The sequence below is a fragment of the Erythrolamprus reginae genome, chromosome 1, assembly GCF_031021105.1.
Source record: "Erythrolamprus reginae isolate rEryReg1 chromosome 1, rEryReg1.hap1, whole genome shotgun sequence".
Taxonomy (NCBI): Eukaryota; Metazoa; Chordata; class Lepidosauria; order Squamata; family Dipsadidae; genus Erythrolamprus; species Erythrolamprus reginae.
Window position 1 is genome coordinate 291,277,412 of NC_091950.1, and position 21,502 is coordinate 291,298,913.

The 21,502-nt window shown below is 38.2% G+C and overlaps 1 protein-coding gene across 8 annotated transcripts in view; it reads left to right on the forward strand.

Annotated features, from left to right (window-relative positions):
- KLHL32 (kelch like family member 32) overlaps positions 1–21,502 on the forward strand; it is a 104,845-nt gene that overhangs the window by 65,831 nt on the left and 17,512 nt on the right. For 3 of the 8 annotated variants that reach the window (XM_070733247.1, XM_070733246.1, XM_070733248.1), the window contains exons 6-7: positions 2,717–2,932; positions 15,107–15,833. In XM_070733247.1, the coding sequence (XP_070589348.1) occupies positions 2,717–2,932; positions 15,107–15,833 (943 nt within the window). Of the gene's footprint in view, positions 1–2,716; positions 2,933–8,307; positions 8,359–12,782; positions 12,823–13,603; positions 13,713–15,106; positions 16,227–21,502 lie in introns of those variants that run through there. The other 5 variants (XM_070733253.1, XM_070733249.1, XM_070733252.1 and 2 more) reach the window with 5 other exon arrangements.

Consider the following 21,502-nt stretch of genomic DNA (forward strand, 5'->3'; position numbering starts at 1 on the left):
TTTTAAGCTTTGTTCTGCTGTAAATATGGAATATGTAATGTATGTATGTAATACTATGTAAATATACATACATACATACATACATACATACATACATACGGGTTTTTCCCCCTGTCGGATCACCCTGGTATATTGAAGGAGCATCACAGTTTCTTTTTGCCTCTAGGCCCAACCCAGGGCTTTTTCAAGGCAGTTAATTTATTCATAGCCAAGAAACTATATTCTGTATCTAGGGTTGGGCCTAGAGGCAAAAAACATATAGCCCCTCCCTGGTATAAAGCTGGAGGGATCAGATCCTGTGGCCTAGAGGATAAATCTCTGCCTTACAAGGCAGAAGCTACAGGATCAAATTCCAGTAAGGGTATGGCTAGCTGATGAGGCCAGAACATGGTTGAAATAGTGCTATCATAGTCTCCCTTAATTTAAAAAAAACGTGATATATGTGTGTGTGTGTCACATGTTTTTGCTGAATTTGAAAATTAAGGGAGACTAGGATAGATCTATTTCGGCCTTGCAACCTTTGCCTTGTAAGGCAGAGAATTAAACTCCCCCTCTTTCCAATTTGAAAATAACTCTGGGGAGAACTGAATAGCATAGGAGAGGCTTCTGTGGGGCAAGCTTTAGTGACAGAAAGGGCTAGAAATCCTAAGGAGTAGAATGGGATAGGATAGGTTTCTGTGGGGCAAGGCTGAGGGATAGAAGGGGCTAGGAAAAGGGAGCCTTCTGTGGGGCAATCCTGAGAGAGGGAAGGGGATAGGATCCTTGTAGAAGGAAATTCTGGCTGAGGGATTCTGAGAGTTGAAGTCCACAAGTCTTAAACTTGCCCAGTTTGGAGACTCCTGGTATATAGGAACCTCTAATTCTACAGATTTCTTAACACCCTTCTATCAGATTGGTTTATTGATAACAAAGATCTATGAAAAGCTAATAGTAGATTTTTTAGATTTAAATGATTTAACAAATTCTAGTATCTCGGGTGGCTCAGAAGCTTGAGATGCTGCTGTTCCAAATAATTCGTTAACAATTTTGTACCTGTAAGTACTGTATTGCCATTGGGTTACATGTTATAAATTATATTTATAACATAGAATATGTTAAAATTCAACTGCGTTGTCTATCAGTTGATGCAAAGTCATTGTCTCAACTTCCATCCAATTTTTCATGTTACCACCTTTTCCCCAATTTTTAAAACTGAGCTGTGTCATAAGGTCAATTTAGCATGGGAAAGTGAGCAAAATCTATTTTTTAAAAAGATATTACATTACATTACAGAACTTTCTAACTGACTTAATTGTTTCTGAAAATACTAGCTCCAGACTTGGAAAACTGAATCTGCCCTCATCAATTGGTAATTGCATTTAAAAAAAGATATTCTTGGGATTGAAGAATACCTTAGAAATTTTGTAAGCGATGAATTTATTTTCTGAAAATACTTTCCAGATATATGAACTGGAATTCCTCTCAGAATATAAATTAATCTGGGAATAATATTCATTTTGAAAGTGTTCATTTCCCCCCAAAGGGTGAGTTTTAATGATTCTCTTCTACTTATATTTTAAGGAAATTCTATATTTTATTTATGTTACTATACTTGTTATTACCGTAATTTATTTGTGTCTTTTGGTATATACATACCTACACCACATGAGGCAAAAAACGATATATGATAATGAGTGCTTTTAGAAAAAAGGACAAATACAAAAACTTATATTAATAACATAGCTGTTCACATTGAGCGGGATTGGGAAAGCTATTCCAGTTGTTTGTACTTTGAAAAATAATGTCAATAATGTCATCAATAATGGTATGTGCCATATCACACCCTGCTTCTAAAAATTTCTGAATTTTGGAAGTGTGTGATGTGCTATATGAAATATAAACCCAAAGATCCTCTTTGGAACTGATTGTATTGTTATCAGTCTTTGATAAGGAGCGTCAAAACAAACTAATTAACTCAGGTTTGTGGTAGTTCTTTATACTCTCTTTGTGTTTTAGTGCTGAGTAGCAAAGAACAGCAAATGTTCTCATAAAGGATACAAAAGAGGTTTATTTTGTAGATTAAATCAGAACACTTAGCAATGTTGATTTGAATATTTTGGAAATGCATTTCCATCTGTTGTTATAGGATTATCCTAAATATTGCCAACATTTAATCCATAGAAACAAATTGTTTCACATCTCTTTCTGTAGTTGTGTTATGACATATAGATTAATGGTAGGATTCTAATTTTTTTACTACCAGTTTTGTGGGCGTGGCAGGGCTTGATAGGTGTGGCAGGGGAAGGATACTGTAAAATTTCCATTCCCTCCCCAGTCCAGGGGAAGGTTACTGCAAAATCACTATTTCCTCCCAGTCAGCTGGACTTGTGAGGCAAAGAATAGATGGGGGCGGGGCCAGTCAGAGGTATTATTTACTGGTTCTCCGAATTACTGAAAACGTCCACTACTGGTTCTCCGAGCTACTCAAAATTTCCGCTACTGGTTTGCCAGAACTGTTCAGAATGTGCTAAAGTCCATTTCTGATATAGAAAGTGATTATATGAAATTGCAGTAGTAATTTATTCTAGGTTTAGTATGCTAAAATATGTTTATTTGTAGAACGACATTTTAAGTAGAATGATATTTCAATCTGAAGTTATCTTCTGCTATAATTCTTCAAGTTTTTATTAAAGTCTCATTCCTTCTAAACAATTTGTGTTTTGTTTTATTTTTCCAGGAGTTAAATAGCTTTAATTACTTGGATCTCTATAAACTTGCTGATCTTTTCAACTTAAATCTGCTGGAGAAAGCCGTAGTTGATTTTTTAGTGAAACATCTCTCAGAACTACTAAATAACCACCCTGATGAAGTCCTGGCACTGCCATATTGTCTCATCCAAGAAGTTTTGAAAAGTGATCAACTCACGTCACTCAACGAAGAACAAATCTGGCAGGTAATGTACAAAGAATGATTAAACTGTTTTAAGACCAGTATTGTACATTCATAACTAGGGAACTAATTTATTGATTGATTTAATCTTATGACTATATCAAAGCAAGTAAAACAAAGTAGAATATAATGTCTATTTCCAGAATAAAACAGGTAAAAGACTGCAGCAAATGACAAAAAACAATAAAAGAAAAGCATTAGAAATTAATTATTAGTGCAATATTAATTAACTATTGCCCCTAAGAAGCACTAGGGGGCATTCTGAAGTTTGCTTTACCCCTTTGACAAGAATGCAAGTAAAACTTGCAACTGTTCTAGAAGGGGAGGGAGGGATTGATAATATCCCAAAATACTGAAGGCCTCGATATGCCAAGAAGGGGCTCTAATATAGAGCAGGGGTTAATAAATAAAACTAATTGGTTAGGGGATTATATTCTCAGCTTTTGCTGCATGGCTTGTATCTTTACATTCTTAGCATAAGAGGCTCTTGGTATTCAATGCAGTCAACTTTAAAGTTAGACAAATACGCACGGGTAAGCTGAAATATGCTTTGCCAAATCCAAAAATAGATGTTCAGTTCATTTCTCTTATATTTAGTAATATTAGTCTGTGCATAATAACTTTCAGTAGCAGTTTCCTTGAAGGACAAGATATACATCCCTAATAAATAATTTGATGAAGTTGATCTTGGAGGAAGTGGCTGATAAATTGGCATGTCAACATGATCCCTTAAATCCCATAGCTATCATACTTCCTATCAATGGAGATTTTCTGGAATGTCCAAATGTCTGAACTGGGCTAAAATATAAATAGGCTTTGTCTGACTAAATTAAGTTGTTAGTAAGAAATCTTTGTTGTATTTAAGTAGTTGGGCTTTTCAGAACTCAAAATTCAAAGTAAAAAAGATGCTTTGGAGGGTATGGGACAGGGATGGGCTCCTACGGGAACGGTCAGGAATGCAGTTCCAGCAGCAAAATTTGGAGCTCCACCCCAGAGCACCCAATTTGCACTGAAAGATGTTGAAACAAAATGCATAAGCCATGCCCACAGTGTGGTAGTAAAAATTTTGGTAGCCCATCACTGGTATGGGACTATGCATGTAGTACCTCTCAATAGATATAGCATCTGAAGGCATGACATGAAGCAATGGATGGAAATGAATCAAGGTGAGAATCAACTTAGAAATAAGGAGAAATTTCCTTACAGAACAATGAATTAGTGGAATGAGTTGCCTCTTAGAAGTTGTGGGTGCTCAAGCACAGGAGGCTTTTTAGAATAAATGGATCAACTATATGTCTGAAATGTTATAGGGTTTCCTGCTTGAGCAAGGGGTTGGACTATAAGACTTCCAAGGTCCCTTCCAACTCTATTATTCTGTTCAAATTAAATGCATTGTTTTTCTGGGATTGTGCTGAAGCTGTGGAGGCCAGCTGCACAATCCTGGCAGGAAAGGGCAGCTTCCTTCAGACGTTATAGACAGGTGCTATGGATGAGTGCTGCAAGCACCCTGAAGCACCTTTTTATGTTTGAATCTGAAGTGTTATACAATGCTATTAAGCAATAAATGAGAATCCTCATCTCTTTACACTCTGCCCTGGAAGCATCTTAAACAGAAGCAGGAACTTTTCATAAATGCTGGATTCTGGCTGAAGATCTGCTTGTAGCAAAGTTTAGTTCAGTAATATTGTTTTGGAGCCATTCAACAGTTCAAAATTTCTCCTCCTTCCCTACTTTGAACAGGAATGCAAAGTTCGCATCTCGGGGGTGGGTAGGATGAGTTTACCATGTTCCTATGAGAGGAATACAAGCGTGGAGTTTTCAGAAAATATGGCTTATACTCAGTGGTGGGGTTGCTACCAGCTCAGACTGGTTTGGTGAACCAGTAGTGGTGGCGGCGGAAGACTCCGTCCATTTATTATTTATCATTTATTTATTCATTCATTCATTCGACTTCTATGCTGCCCAATCCCGAAGGACTCAGGGTGGCTTACAACAACAATATGAGTACAATATAAATAGATACAAAACAGTAAAAAGAAGTCGAACATTATCTAAGGCTAAACATTATCAAGCTAAAACCCCATTAAACAGTTATTATAAAAAACGACTGTTCACCTGGACGTCATCAAAAACGCTCTGTGCATGTGCAGAAATGTTGTGCATGCACAAAGCATGGGCGCACACTCCTGTTCCCAAACTGGTACCAAAGATAAGTGAAACCCAGTATTGTTTATACTGAAATGCAGTAGAATGACCGTTTGAAGCATTATGAAAACCAGAATCTTTGCAGAACATTATGGTCTGTTCTTCCCCTCATCCCCAACCTATGCTGCATGGTTCACACTGTTATTTTTGCTCTTTTGCTTCTCTGCTGCATCACATTTGGTATTGTGAATAGTGTGTTCCATTATGACAAAACTGCTGCTTTCTGAGTGACAGCAAATGCTGCACTGGCCATTCTGGGTGTTATTCTAATTGCCTCTCTAATGGTTACTAATACCATTACCTAGAATCTTTTAAGCTATTTTACTGCTGCGGGCAAAATGAATGAAACCAGAATTTCATTCCTGGACCTCTAGAATGAATTAAGACACACATAAATATTTGCCAATTTAAGCTCTGAGTGGGAAGTAAGTAACTGTTTTTGTTTTATCTTAGTAAATAAGCAATTCCTTCACAGTCAACCCAATACATGAAAATCAAATCAGGGCTGCTCTGTTGCCTCGAGTGTAGTTAAGTTCATCATTTTTGTTAAGGTTATACTGGTAAAGCAATATACCATGGAAGAATCTAATATTCAGCCCAGGGTGAAGATTGGGTATGCCAGAGGATTAGTGTCAGGGTGCTTTAGAGAAGTGAAACTTGATATACAGGCTGGAGCCAGAGCTACAGAATCTCATTAAATTGCTGAATTGTTCATTACTGAGCACTCTCTCTTTAATAAAGTGTTCATTGACTTTGACAAATCCCCATCCTATGTCTTAAAGGACAACAACAGGGTAAGAGGCATTGGAGAAGGAGGGGGCTGCTGGCCTCAATTTTGGGTGGGAGCATTGGTGGAAAAGCAGTAGAAAAGCTGGTGAATCGGTGAGGTGTTGGCAAAAGCCAGCTGCAGCCATGTTGTGTATGCACATACATGAACAGGAAGAACTCTGATTTAGTATTCCCCCCCAAGGCATCATCCACTAGTTGTGCTTCCAATAAGCATCGACCACAAATTTAATGGTGTCTCTGCGCTTTCCTTTTCCCAAGGGCAGGGCGCTTGGAGTGGAGAGCAATATTGCCTAGGCATAAATAATTCCTACACTCTTGTCACTAAAATGATGACTCATATTCAATATACTGGCTGAACAATTTAGAAGAAAAATATTTATCTTGAATATTAGTAAGGCCAGGCTAAAGACCGATACCATGGTGGTTCACATGGAATTCTGACAGATTATCCTTGTGCAGAGAGTTTCATAGTTCATACCTAGCAAGGGAATGTCCCCTATGATAGCCAATAAACAAGTGCTAATGCTTAAAACGTGGTAAACGTTAAAAAAAAAGTCTGGGTAGAATTTGAATATTATAAAATGTTATGATGCCAAGATTAGCATACTTGAATTCTTATACACTAATGGTTTTGTTTCTGATGAAAACAGAAATGCCTTCTTTTCAAAATCAGGTATCAGTGGCATAAGTATCACCTTGTAGGCTATGACCAGGGGTGGGCTGCTGCCTGGACGAGGGGGAACGCAGTGAGATAGTGAAAATGGAGTTCTACCCTAGAACAACCAATTTGCACTGAAAGTTGAAAGAAAATACAGGGCATCCTGCATAAGCCGCACTCACAGTGGTAGTAAACATTTTTGTAGCCCTTCACTGGCTATGACCCAATAAATGTCACATCTTTTTATGAAAATATTTTGGGACTTGCTGTGTTTAACAGCACAGTTAGAGAACCAAATGTAGAAAATCACAACATATTTCCCCCCTTTATGTTAATTTTCAAAATCTGGCTCAGGAAGTAAGATAAAGACAATCTAGAGTAATTGCAATCTCACAGCATGTAGATGGATTAAAGCAAGAATTATCTGTTGCAAAAACCTCAGGACAGCCAAGGACCTGATGAGTATCAACTACCTATTCTAGATGTTTGGGAATTCTGGCTAATAAATTTCTGCAAGCCTAAAATATTAATATTATTGTTTGGTCACACAGTCAGCCAGATGTTTAGACTAAATTTGGCATTTTTATTTACCTATTGGGTTAGGCAGATGTTATTGTTAAAAGTATTGTAGCAGGATGTAAGCTGTTCCAAGTAGAGCTGCCTTTTGCAATTTATTGACAATAATTTTGTCAATGCCATAGTATTCAAATGATATCTCAATTGTTTGGGATTGCTTTGGAATTGTTTTGGGATTGCACCAGAGGTAGGCCCCTCCTGTTTCAGACTGGTTCACCCAAACTGATAGCGACCCACTAGTGATGTCACAGAACCGTTTGCTTGGTACCAGTCCGTGGGTGCTGTTATCTTTTTTTAAAAAAATGGGGGGGGGGATTTTTAGTTTTTTTTCTTCTGCACATGGGCAGAAGCCGAGTTTCCAGCAGTATGCACGCAGTTGCCATTTCTGGCTTTTTTTTGGGGGGGGGGAATGTTTGGGATTTCGCGGCATGGGAGGAAGTGAACCGGTAGTGAGGTAAGTTGGAACCTACCCCTGGATTGAAATAAAAGAAGGTAATAGCACAGCAAGCAAGCAACCTTGAAAGAATGAAGCACAGTATTGGAAGACTGAGAGCAAAACATGAAGACGTCCTTTTTGGGTGTTTAGAAATGTGGGAATTATAGTCCAAAATACTTGAAAGACCGTAGACCGCTTATTCCTTACTTTATTGAATATGTATTATTGCGTTGGCATAAAATATTTTGTCTTTTGGTTTAGACAGCTCATTTGAAGGATAGTAGTCCAGGGAATGATGGGTTTGGAAATGGGAACTTAAAAAGACAAGAGTTGAATTTGATTCATATGTTAACAGCTATTTTGAATTTAGAATAGATCCAAATATATCATGGTGTGAAATCCTTATTCTCAGAATGTGTCTTTATTTTGTAACTCTGTGGTAGGCCTATATTCTTTGCTTCCACTTTTAGATGTAGAAAAATAATAAAAACAGAAAAAAATGTTCAATGTCTTTTGGCTGGTTGCACCAGAAGCTTGGTGTGCATAGATTCCGAATCTGTATTTTGACAGATTCTGACATAATCAGTTTTGTTCTTCTGCTGATTTTAGATAGTAATTCTATAATATTAAACATACAGATTAGTAGTTAACAGTATTTAGCACAATGACTACATTTGAATATATCTTCTAGAGGTCTTTCTGTTTTTTTCTACAGAATTGAAGAGAAAAAATTAGAATAGCTCAGTTTCAACAGAAGATATTCAAGGTACAGTGATACCTTGTTTTACAAACTTAATTGGTTCCGGGACGAGGTTCTTAAGGTGAAAAGTTTGTAAGACAAAACAATGTTTATCATAGGAATCAATGGAAAAGTGATTAATGTGTGCAAGCCCAAAATTCACCCCCTTTGTCAGCCGAAGCTCCCGTTTTTGCGCTGCTGGGATTCCCCTGAGGCTTCCCACCATGGGAAACCCCACCTCCGGACTTCTGTGTTTTTGCGATACTGCAGTGGAATCCCAGCAAAAACAAGCGCTTCACTGGCAACAGAAGTCCGGGGGCACTGTTCCCTTTAAGGTGTGCCCGTGCACAGGCGCACACTGAAAAATACCCCCCCCGCGCAACCTTTTCCAAGGGTGCCCAGCTGAGCTGGGCGTCGGAGTTGGGGGTGGGGAGTGACAAGGTTTTTCTTCATTTGAAAAACCGTGCGTTCCCCATTCCACTTTGCCCCCGCCAGTTCAGGGAAAGATGGCGGCGCCCATCAGGCACTTCCGCCCTTTCCCTGAGCTGCGTGGGATGGAAAGGGGGAGGCAGCAGCAGCAGCAGCTGACGTCTCTTCCCCCTCTTGCCCCCTTTCTCTCTCTCCCCTCTTTCTCTCTCCCCCCTCTTCCTACATGTTTAACGGTGGATTGGGTGGCGGAGAGGACCCGGTGCCAGCGGCGGCAGGCAGCCCCCAGCGCAGAAGAGGAGGTGAAGCTCGTTCTTCAGCCACACCGGGGCCGAACCCGGGCCCATCGCCCCCGGCTCCAGGGGGCAGCCCCAGCGTGGCAGCGGGGGAGGAGGATGCGAAGCCGGCTGCCTGGGGAAACGGTGCATTTGAAAAGGTTTGCCTCCTCTTCCACCGCCACGCTGGTGGCTGCCAGCTGCCGCCCAATCCAGGTATGAGACGGCGGCAGCTCGCATCATGGACCTGGCCACTGTTAAACAGGTAGGAAGAGGGGGGAGAGAGAAAGAGGGGGGACAGAGAAAGAGGGGGCAAGAGTGGGGAGAGAGAAAGAGGGAGGGGAGAGAAAGAGGGGGCAAAACATCTTCAAAGAAAAACCAGACCTCTTGAAAAAGCACCTTTGGGGCGTAATTTGGAAGTTACCCAGACTTCTTGAAGAACAAATGGCATCTGAGGCTCAGAGAACCTTTGTACAAATCAATATTTTATGCCAGTTGCATCCATTGTTGCCCTACACAGTGTCACTCATGCCTTAGTCATCTCTCATCTGTATTACCTGAACATGCTCAACATGGAGCTGCCCTTCAGATCACTCACATCACTAGTCTAGAATGCAACAACATGAGCAGTTATGGTCATACCTTAGTGTTCCCATGAAACCTCACTGCTTTGCAAAATGTACTGGTTACTCCTGACCTTCCAGGTGCAATACAACATGCTGCTTATTTGTGAGATCACCTGTCTCAGATTACTTCTGCCCTTCTGATAAGAGCTGACAAAAATGGGCATGATACAGACTACTGCTGTAAAATTGTGCCATCTGAATGTGTATAAGAATTTCAGATACTTTAGCCAAACTTTAAGAATGAGCCCAGGAATGGGATACAAAACTTTTAACTTTGTAGAATCTTATTCAAAGCATTTTACTGTAAACTATAACGCTTATAAGAACTTTAGAGTATAAGAACATATTTTTCTACCAAAAGGAACATTTTGCCATAGTGTTCTATGCAGAAATTTTAAGGAAAACAGATTCCCAATTGGGCTATTGCAACTTTCTGATTTAGAAAATTAAAACAGTGTAATTATAGCTGCATAATCTCTTACAACGCTGAGCTTTAGTCCTTGACTGGGCAGTTCATAAAGTGCCCTTTTATTTTCTGTCAACTCTTTGATAATGTTCTTTCTGAAACTGATTAGAGAAGGAAAAATCCTTAGTTGTAGTATTCTTTCGCCTTTCTGTAAAAGTTTATCCCTTTTCATTTTTTTAACCTCACAATAAACTTCTGAAGTGAGTCTAATAAATAAGTGTACTTGGTGGTTTTTAAATGGAGTGATCTACATATTTGAATTCAATTTGTCTTTTGTTGATTTCTCTAGCCACACAAATTTCACCACCTGTTCTGTTCTATATTTATTCATTTGTAAAGTAGCTTCCTGAAGGGGGGACAGACTGTCAGGCCAGCAAGAATTCTGAGACTCTTTACATTATTTCTTTCCAGAATTCTGTTGCTTTGGAAAGAATAAGAAGGACCCAGGGGATATACAAGTAAAGTAAAAAGTTGCTAGTTCTCCAAACAGCATTGGCTGCTTTTCCCTTCACTTTTAGCTTGGAGAGGTGAAGAACATCAACAGTCACATCACGGAATGTTTTTAAATATAGAACACAAGTCAGACTTGAAACAAAATGTTTCATGGTATTATCACCTCGTTGTATTATGTAGTCTTTCACATAACACTGCAGCTGGTGATCACCGCAAGAATTTCAAAAGAGTGGTACATGAAATACAATAATAATAATGACTGCTTTACAAACAAAGCAGGTCAGTAATACTGCTGAAGGATCATCTTCTGTTCTTTAGCCAGATATAGCTACTTATTGCTACTGCTCTTTCTGCTGTTTTTATATGCGATACAATAATTTCCTTTAAGCATCTTTAAGTCCCATTGATTTCAGTGGGAAAGAGTGAATTGTACACTTAATAGCTTCCCATGGAAACTAATGGGACTCAAGCATATTTAAATTAGGCTGGATCATGCCCACTTAACATTTCTGCATTTACATATCTGCCAATAGTTAATAATCCCAGGGACATACTAGTATTGCTGTAGCTACAATTAAGGGTAGGTGCATATAAAAAGACACAGAAATACATTCAGTTTGCCAGGTAGGCACAAACTGGAAGTAAATTTATGAAATATGAAGCTATTTGAATTAGCTTCAGCCTTCTTTCTCTGCTTTGCCTTTCTTCAGATACAAACTAATCTCCTCTGCTAAGCCTCTTGTTTTGCAGCGGTGTCCTGAATGCTGATGTACTGTGGGGATATACGATTGGCTAGATGTATGTGATGCAGCTCAAGAACATAAAGGTGTCTTGCAGTTTTCCACTTAAAGCACCTACTTTGCTCAGTGATAAAACGAGGCTGCCTTTGGCACTTTTATTTTAAGAGTTATTAGAATCTCAAAAAACCAATGTGGTAGAATTATGCAAAGCTAGCTTAGAGAGTTTAGGACAGTGGTGGCGAACCTATGGCACGGGTGCCACAGGTGGCACGCAGACCCTTATCTGCTGGCACGTGAGCCTTTGCCGATCTCAGCTCCAACGTGCATGTGTGTGCCAACCAGCTGATTTTTGGAGCTTTTGGAGCCTGGGGAGGGCGAAACATGAGGCTACTTTGCCCACCAGAAGTTGGGAAACAGGCCTTTTCCATCCTCCAGAGGGCTTCTGGGGGGTGGAGAAGCTGTTTTTGCCCTCTCCAGGCATTGAATTATGGACGTGGGCAGTTGCACATCCGTGATAGCGCGTGCAAATGCTCTTTTGGCACCTGAGGGAGAAAAGGTTCACCATCACTGGTTTTGGAGTATGGGGTGAATTAGCAATGCTTGGAATATTCTGTTCCACTTTCCTCATAATTAAGAGTAGCTTTAATTCGTAATAGGTTATGTAAGAACATTGTTCTACAATCAGAAGCTCCAATAAAAAAAATTCTCTCCTTCCTTCCCTCCTCCTCCTCTCCCTATATATATTAAATTCCACAAATGTTGTTAGCTTCAATTCCCCCCTCCCCAAAAGAGAAAACATCATAAATGTATCACTTTAAAACTGAGAATGGCAATACATTTATTGTTGAAGAAAATGTTTTGCAGAGCTCTTTGCCCATTCGTTGTGGTTGCTATTGCGCCTTTTCCATTTTCCGAACTTTCCTGACATTCTGAAAACTGTTGGCTAGAATAAGCTGCCCTGTTAATCAAACAACATGGAAAGGGGAGGTCACTGGAAGTCAGTTATCTTGTGACTGGGTTTTGCTGAAATTATGGTGAATGCACACTTAAAGCCTGTACTTGGAGCAAGCGGAGGAGGCAGAATCCTACCTGTGTTTTTATAACTGCACTGTCAGAACTCATAATAAGTCAAATATTCTTTCTGAGGTACTCGAGGAGGAGGGGAGGGTGGGGGGAAAAACCTGTAAATTTAAGAGTAATTTCAGATTGTAAATGAAAAAGAGAGGCACGACTGTTCATTTGCACCAATCATGCCTTCCTTTCATCTGCTCTGATTAGGCCTGGTGCGGTTTCATCAAACTACTCCATCACGGAGCTGTCACTCCAGCCGTCTGTTGATTGAAAACAATCAGGGCTCTGATGGCACAATTATTCTGACCCTTTAACTAGAGGCTGCTGTGATAATGAAAGGTTGATTATGATAGTTTGTGCCTCTTTCAGTTTGCCAAGAAGGTTAATTTGGGCATCAGACGGATGTTTAATGGGCGCTTGCTGGCTACACTGAGGTAAATGAGAACGTGCAGCCTTCGATATTGCATGGATATAGTTTGGCTGCCAATCATTGTCATTTTGAGTTTGTGCCTTGCACTCTGGAAATCACTTTTTTTTTCTTTGGAATTTAATTTATTCTGTGCCCTGAGGAAGTTCTTTCACTCCTGACCTTCACTGTGGCTTCCTCTGCTCTCTTAATTTATTTTTATTTTTATTTCCTTGCTTCCCTTCTCCGGCTCGTGGATTGTACTTAAAGCCACGGCGGATCTAATGCAATCTTGCTTCCCTCCTCCTCCTTTTAATTCCCCCATCCCCACATCCAAGATTGTTTATCATCTGTGTCTGGCATAGTCTTTATTTTTCTTTTTAGTTTCATGCTGTAGAATAAGAATCTCAAAAATTATTGTGGAAGTTATTTTGCTTTAAATAGTAGTATGTTTCACAGAATATTGCCAGAGCTGTTTGTGAGGTGGTAGACTTGTATCTGTAATACGAAAACAGGGACAGGAGTTTAAAAAATGAAAAAAAAACACCTTTTCACATGATTGTTTCCTAAACCACATGATTTTTTCTCTCTCTCTCTTTAATGGTAAGATAAATGTGCTAATGGGAGGGAGAGTGGGAGAAATTCTGCCCATCTGATCATACGTCCTATTCAGAAAGGGTAATAATAGTTATTAAAAATGAATATATGCATGGGGGGGGAGCAGAATCAGGCATAAAACAATAAAGATCTTGTTACAGTATATGTGTGGAGGAAACCTTCATTAAATCATGCTCTTTTGTTGTCTCCAGGTAGGTCTCTACCAGAGCTTCAGGTGCAGAAAATAGGAAACTGAGAGACTCGTTCCTATTAGCAGTGCTGCTCTGTAAAATGGTTTGGAAGCTTCAGCTGGTTCCAGATGTCAGTACTTAGTTTTTGAGGGATTGGTTATTCAATACTTCAACTCTGTCGATAGTACTGTATCTTGCCTCAAAACCCCTTGATACAGTTCTCTATTCCCATTGGAATCGGTGGAACAATTCCCAGTGGATTTTCCCCCATTGATATCAGCGGGGTATTTCATGTTATAATATTGTCCAGTACATTATTTTTATACAGCCATAGTTATCACAGATATATGGCCAGTGAAGGGCTACCAAATTTTTTACTACCACACGGTGGGCGTGGCTTATGCAGGACGCCCTGCATTTTCTTTCAACATTTTTCAGTGCAAATTGGGTGCTGTAGGGTAGAGCTCTATTTTTGCTACCCCACTGCGTTCCCCCCCCCCCCAATCCGGGCAGCAGCCCACCCCTGTATATGGCACTGTCACATGTCCAGCAAAGTATCACCTGTATACGGTATATTACAAAAAAAAAAAATCCTGAGTGTGCTTCATTCTACTAGCTATAATTGCTAGCACTCAATTTATTGCATCTAGTTCATTGTTGTGTTCATTTTAATCTTTTTAGCATGCTTTGTACAGTATATTTCAGTGGTGTGCCTTTTGGTTAACTGTAAATTAGGGGTTCAAAAGTTACATACATGCATTAACAATAACTCCAGCCCAAAAAGAAGAGAATATCAAACCCTCAAGAATGAATAAGGGTCTACTATATTGTATGGCCAATAGAACATAGAGTTGGAAGTCACCTTGGAGATCTACTAGTCCAGGAATAGGCAAAGTTGGCTCTTCTATGACTCTATACCTCAATAGATAGATATATATCACAATAGAGTTGTGGCTCTTTATATTTTTAAATATTGCTTTCCCCAATTTTGTGTTATTCAAATAAATTGGAACTTTAATCACTAAAATGCCCAGTGACCATGAATAATGTGTACATTTGCCAGAGAAACCTCCTCCAATCTGGTGGCATCCAAAATTTTGAGATAATAACTCAGTGAACATCAACACTGGACACTGTTGAAAGTTTGGGAACTTTGGAGACATGTTCAAACATAAGCCCAAATTGAAGAAGGTTGATCTGGTTGATTGATTACCAATATAATATACATTAGTCATTACGGGAAAACTCTGATGTTGTCATGTGTTGTTTCTTCTTGTTTATGCAGGGAACCCATTATTTTAATGTTTGCTAAGACAAGACGACCGTGTTATCATGCATTAATTCTACACAGAGTCATCATTATTTTAGGGGAGATGAAGAGATGTTTTTATATATGCAGCAAGATTAAATTTGGGAGTATAATTTTTGTTGATAAGTTGAATAATTCAAATATGTATTTCTCACACCGAATTGTGAATAATGTAGATAAGTTCATTTTTTAAAAAATGTTTTTCTCCCTTCTAGCTAGCTGTGAGATGGCTAGAACACAACTGCCGATATCAGTACATGGATGAACTTCTGCAGTACGTTCGATTTGGGCTTATGGATGAGGATACACTGCATACAGTTGCCCTCTCACACCCTCTTGTCCAAACTAGTGAAACAGCAACAGCACTGATCAACGAGGCTTTGGTCTATCATCAAAGTATCTATGCACAGCCAATTTGGCAGACCAGAAGGACGAAACCTCGCTTCCAGTCAGACACTCTTTACATCATAGGTGGAAAGAAACGGGAAATATGCAGAGTTAAAGAGCTGCGATATTTCAATCCTGTGGACCAAGAAAATGTTCACATTGCAGGGATTGCAAACTGGAGTGAGCTGGCTCCCATGCCAGTGGGAAGAAGCCACCACTGCGTGGCTGTAATGGGAGATTTCCTCTTTGTAGCAGGTGGTGAAGTTGAACAAGCCACTGGCCGCACATGTGCAGTACGGACTGCTTGTAGATATGATCCCCGTAATAATTCCTGGGCAGAAATAGCTCCAATGAAGAATTGCAGGGAGCATTTTGTACTTGGGGCTGTGGATGAATTTCTCTATGCCGTGGGAGGCAGAAATGAGCTACGTCAAGTTTTGCCAACAGTTGAACGATACTGCCCTAAGAAGAACAAATGGACTTTTGTTCTGTCCTTTGACAGGTCCCTTTCCTGTCATGCAGGATGTGTTGTGGATGGTCTTCTTTGGATATCAGGTAGAATATGTTTCACCCGCAACTTTGAAGACTAAAAGCATGACAAAACATGTTTGTATCAATGGCATTAGTTTGGAACCACATGCCTTAGAAAGGTTTCCTTTTGTTTGCTGGAAATTGAGTTTTAATACAAGGGGGATGTGGTATAATATTTCTGAGCCACAGATACTCAGCAATAGGTATTCATCACAAAGGAGAGGAGTTGTACGGCCAGAGAATTGTATACAGGAATAATGAAAGTGCAGTGCCTGCTGAACAAAGCAATTACAATTTAAATAGAAGTGTCCCCAGCAATTTATTTTAAACATATTTGTATTGGCCCATTAAGAGGAAGATGTATGTATTCTTATCTCTTGATGCCAATAAAGGCACTCTGATTCTTTTTTCTCAAAATTATTGGATTTAGTACACCTATCTTAGTTGAAATAACATTTTTAAGGCATGAAACTTAAGCAAATAATAGTTGTCAGTGATCATCTACAGTTATAGAATGGCTCAGCATGACTTATTTCTAAATAAATTAATAATAATAATAATAATAATAATAATAATAATAATAATAATAATAATATTGTAAGCCACCTGACTGAACAATTCAAAAGAACAGTTGTATTTGCTACCATTTAAAAATGGTAAAATGAGAATAAGGAAATGAAAATGAACTAAATTAATATAGGGGAGAAGAGAGCTGAACCTAGGAATAAGTATCCTACTTTCAGAAAGGAAGATTATGCACATTTTGAAAGTATTGAATAGAAACAGAATGGACAGAACCTTTGTCCATAAAAAGCGACTGATCAAATGATTTAAATTAAAATTCCTCTGAATGATTGAAGCTACAGGACTGTTTTTTCCCATTACTTTCAGTGGAGTCTCTTCAAGTAGAAGGGAAAGCTTTATTTCTTCAGTGCTTTTTTTTTTTTTTTAAAGAATCAAATACCTAGCATAATTCGAATATGGCATAGTGGTTAAAATGTTAGACTAGAATAAGGGAGACATACAACCTTATCTGTGGAAACACACTGGGTGAATGTGGGACAGTCACTCTTTTTCATCTCTACCTCAAGTATTGTGTCCAAGGGAACATAGGAGGAAGAGGAGGGACTATATCAGATGCCACTGTGAACTCTTGAATAACAGGTGGAATAAATAAATCCAATACAAATATCTCCCTTTACGAATAGTGAAGAATAAAAAACTGTGTCAGCACAGAACCTTCCTTTTTAAATATACTTTATTAAATTTCTATAAAAATAAAATATTATAAATAATTATTAAGAAGGAAAAAGATGTGGGAAGGGAAAATGCAAAGGATTAAAGCAAAACAAAAATAAAAAGAAGCTTCTAACTTTCTTCATTACAGCTACAAAAATAATATTAACTTTTTAATCTAAAATTCAATAAAACCCTTTGTGATACTATAGATTTGTACATGTTGTATTGTTGTTTTGAGCCGCTCTGAGTCCTCGGAGAGGGGCGGCATACAAATCTAATAAATTGTTGTTGTTGTTATTATTATTATTATTATTATTATTATTATTATTATTTCTAATCATTAATTTTCAAATCTCCCTTTTATGAACCTGTATCAAATCCTAAAATGAAATATATTTGTTTCCAGCAAAATAATCCCAAAGTGTTTAGCACCTAGAAGCAAAGTTAGACAAAAAATTTCCTTAATACTGTATAGCTAATTTCACTATCTCAATCAGTTTCATTAACTTCACCATCTATCCTTCCATTGTGAGAATCTGTAAGATTTCATCGCTGGGCTTGTTTTATTCATTTATTTATTGGATATTTATGCCGCCCCTCTTTGAGGATTCGGGATGGCTTACAACATAGGGGAATTGAGATATCTCCCCAGGCTTATATAGTTTTATGTATGGTATGCTTGTGTTGTATGGTTTTAAATTATGTTTTTTTAGATGTTTTTTTTAGATATTAGATTTGTTACATCATCACATTGTTATTATTATTGTTGTGAGCTGCCCCGAGTCTGTGGAGCGCGGCAGCATACAAATCTAATAAATTATTGTTATTATTATATAATAAACAATATACAGTATCTTGGATCCAATTAATTAATTTAAAGTCTAAAAACCCCATAAAAAACAGTCATTACAAAAATCTCACCACAGTTAAAATGTTTAGAAACAAAGTTCCATATTTTTTTCTCTAACTGCTTATCCAGCAAACCTAAAAATAAAATCCCTGGTTTAATCTGTACCTTTGTTTTAAAAATTCTCTGAATTTTAAATGTATCAAATGTAAAAGTCCACGGAGAGGGGCGGCATACAAATCCAATAAATAAATAAATAAATAAAATATTTGATCCAAGTATCTCTTAGCCTCCTTATAAATAAAAGATGCCTTTGGCATGATTATATTTCCAACATATGTTTAACATACAATTTTATGATAATTTAAGGGTGTTAAATATCAATAATATATAGAAATTCTCTTTCAAATTATAGCTCAAAGTGAATAGCAATAGCAAAAGGACTTAGATATACAGTACATACTGCTTCATAGTGGTTTTACAGTGCCTCTCTGAGTGGTTTACAGCATATTGCCCCCAACAATCTGGGTCCTCATTTTACCAACTTAATTGTAGAGTGATAAATCTAGGGAGCAATAGTTCACTATATGGGTTCTAGGTTACCAAGTCTCTGATTTATGCCGTAGGGATTTTTTTCTCCTCCAATGAAATCTAGAGAAATAGAACCGACACATAGGTACTTTGCAGCTATCTAAATCTACTTTGGAGGATTGCTTATTTCTGGGAAAAGGCTGACCTCTTATTCCACAGGAAATCTCCTACTTTGTTATTCATCCAAAAAAGGATAAATGGGGATTTCAAATAGTATACAATATGTGGGAATATTTCCTTTATCATTAAAAATGGTTTTCTGAAATTGAAAGAAGACATAGCAGGTCTTCTAGGAAGGTGAAATTCTCAAATATTTAAAAGGGTTTATTGATAGTTTGACTGAATCTCTAGCCATTTTTGACCTTCACAAAGCATTAAAAATGCAGTCGAGTTTCGAGTGATTTACATTGAGTTTGAATCTATTGTGTGCTGATATTGTTGCGGTTGAAGCTGAAGAAATCATTGACAAGTAGGACATTGTGGCACATGATTTTATGAACTACATTTCGATCAGATTGACGTGATGAAGCTCTAAGCTATCTCAGCCCAAAATTTCAAGTGGGTTGGCATAAGGAATTCTGTTGTGAGCAGAGGAGTGGAGGACTCTTCTTGTGAAATATTTCTGTACTCTCTCAATTGTATTAATGTCCAATATGCAGTGCAGATTCCAGACAGGTGGGCTATATTCAATAATTGTCTGGCAAATGTCTGGTTGTCTGGTTTTGTATGTTCTGGTTATCAGTGCAATATTGCCAGAGAAGAAGCTATGCAATATTAGGTTAACAACTTTTAGTGCCTTTTTGGCGATGTTGTCACAATGGGCTTTGGCACTTAGGTCATTACACATGAATACTCCAAGGTCCTTGACAAATTGAGGGTCATTCTGATTCTTTTTCCAATGTGTAAGACAGCATTTGTTGGTTGAGATTTGAAGTTGCCAGTTTTCAGACCATTGTGATACATAGTCTAGTTCTTTTTGAAGGGAAGCAGTATTGTCGGTGGTGTTAAATAATTTAACATTGTCAGCAAAGAGAACACAGTTGCTTGTAATATGATCACAGAGGTCGTTCATGTAAATTATGAATAGTGTTGGTCCTAGGACCCTGTCTTGAAGGACACCACTGTTGACAGATGAGGGGTTTGATAGGGCATTTCCTATTTTATTTATTCAATTTTTATGCCGTCCTTCTCCTTAGACTCAGGGCAGCTTAGGGCAGCTTAGCAACATGTTAGCAGTAGCACTTTTTAACAGAGCCAGCATATTGCCCCCACAATCTGGGTCCATTTTAGCCATTTGTTGTCTGTTTGACAAGAACGCAGTTATCCAATCAAGAAGGGGACCAGAGATGCCATACGATTTTAGTTTTCAAAGTAGTTTGTTGTGTACAACTGAATCAAAGGCTTTACAAAAAATCTTTGTAAATTACGTCTATTGATTTACTTTGCTCAAGTTGTGAAGTCCATATATTTTTGCAGTGTAGGAGTTGCAGGTTACAGGATAATTTTTTTCTTAAACCAAATTATTTATTTGAGAGTAGGTTATTAGTTTCTAGGTGGAGGGTAATGGATTGATTTATGATTGAGTCCATGACTTTGTAGGTGACACAACATAAAGAGATTGGTTTGTAATTTTCAATGTTTCTTGGATCTCCTTTTTTGAAGATAGGGATAACTGTGGTTAGTGATCATAAGTTGGGTAAGAGGCTAGTGCTGAAGGATGCTTTGAAAATTATGTTTAGAGGTTCAGCTATGGATGAGGAGAGCTGTTTTAAGAAATATGCACATAGACTATCAGGTCCAGTGGATAGAGATATTTTTAGCTTGCATAGTGCTTTTCCAACATTATCTTCTGTGAAATCGATTTGTGTTAAGTCATTGCAATTGTTTGTGGTACGACTTGGGCATGAGCCATTGCTGTTTACAAAGACTGAGGCAAATAATGTGTTAAAGAGGTTGGCTTTAACAGCTTCATCATTATATTCTTGTAGAAGGCGTGAGTAGATTTTGTGCATAGAAGTTTTTCTTCTTGATTGATGTGATAATTGGTACATTCCGTCTTTAGTTGATGACATATATTTTTGCAGTGGCTTTTACAGTTAGCAACATAGCCAGTTTTGTTTTTCCGCCAAAGGGATCTTTTTTTGTATTGGAGTTTGCTTGTTTTTATAGGTAGTTTGTTTTTTTTTTATTTTGGTAATAATTAGTGGTACCTATAATTTAATTAGTGGTACATATAATTTAATAACTCTGCAGTTTGAACAAAAAGATATTGTAGCTTCAGCAATATTGCAATCAGAGAATAATGTTTGTCAATCAAGAGATGAGAGGTCAGCATCTATGATATCATAGTTGGCTTTTATAAAGTTGTAATTGGTTATCCTTTTATTGTGGTCCTTTTTGTAAGGATGTATATTGAGACAAAAGTCACTACTACGGACATTGTTGGAAAATGGTTCTGTTATTTGTAGTCCATAAATTGAGTGTAAACTGATGCAGAAGATGAGATTGAGACAATTGCTGAGTCTAGATTAGTAATAGCATTATAAACGGTTGAGTGTATGGGTTCGTTTGAACACTCGTTTAGGATCCAGTTAATATGAAGTAGGTTGAGGTCGCCAAGAAAAATGAGGGGATGTGGGTAGGAGGCTGCCCACGTTAGTAATGAGGTTAGCCTGTTCGCATGTGTGATGTTGTAATCAGGGGCTCTCTAGGGTCTCCATCCCCTTGCCCCAATAGCCACCAAAGTAGATTGGCTTTAAAGAGATTGAACCAATAACTAAGGACTGCTTATCTTTCTCTCAGAGCAGATCTGGGCGGTGTATAGATGAATGAATAAAAAATATACAGAAACAGAACATCACTAACAGGAATGTAGTAGAAACAAAATCAAAATAACTTAAAAGGTGGGAGGAGGACTTTAGGCATTGAACATCCCTAGGCTTGTGTGCTGTTCTGTGATCCCTAGGCAAGGCGGCAGAGCAGCCAGGTCTTCAAAGACTTGAAAGACCAGGAGACA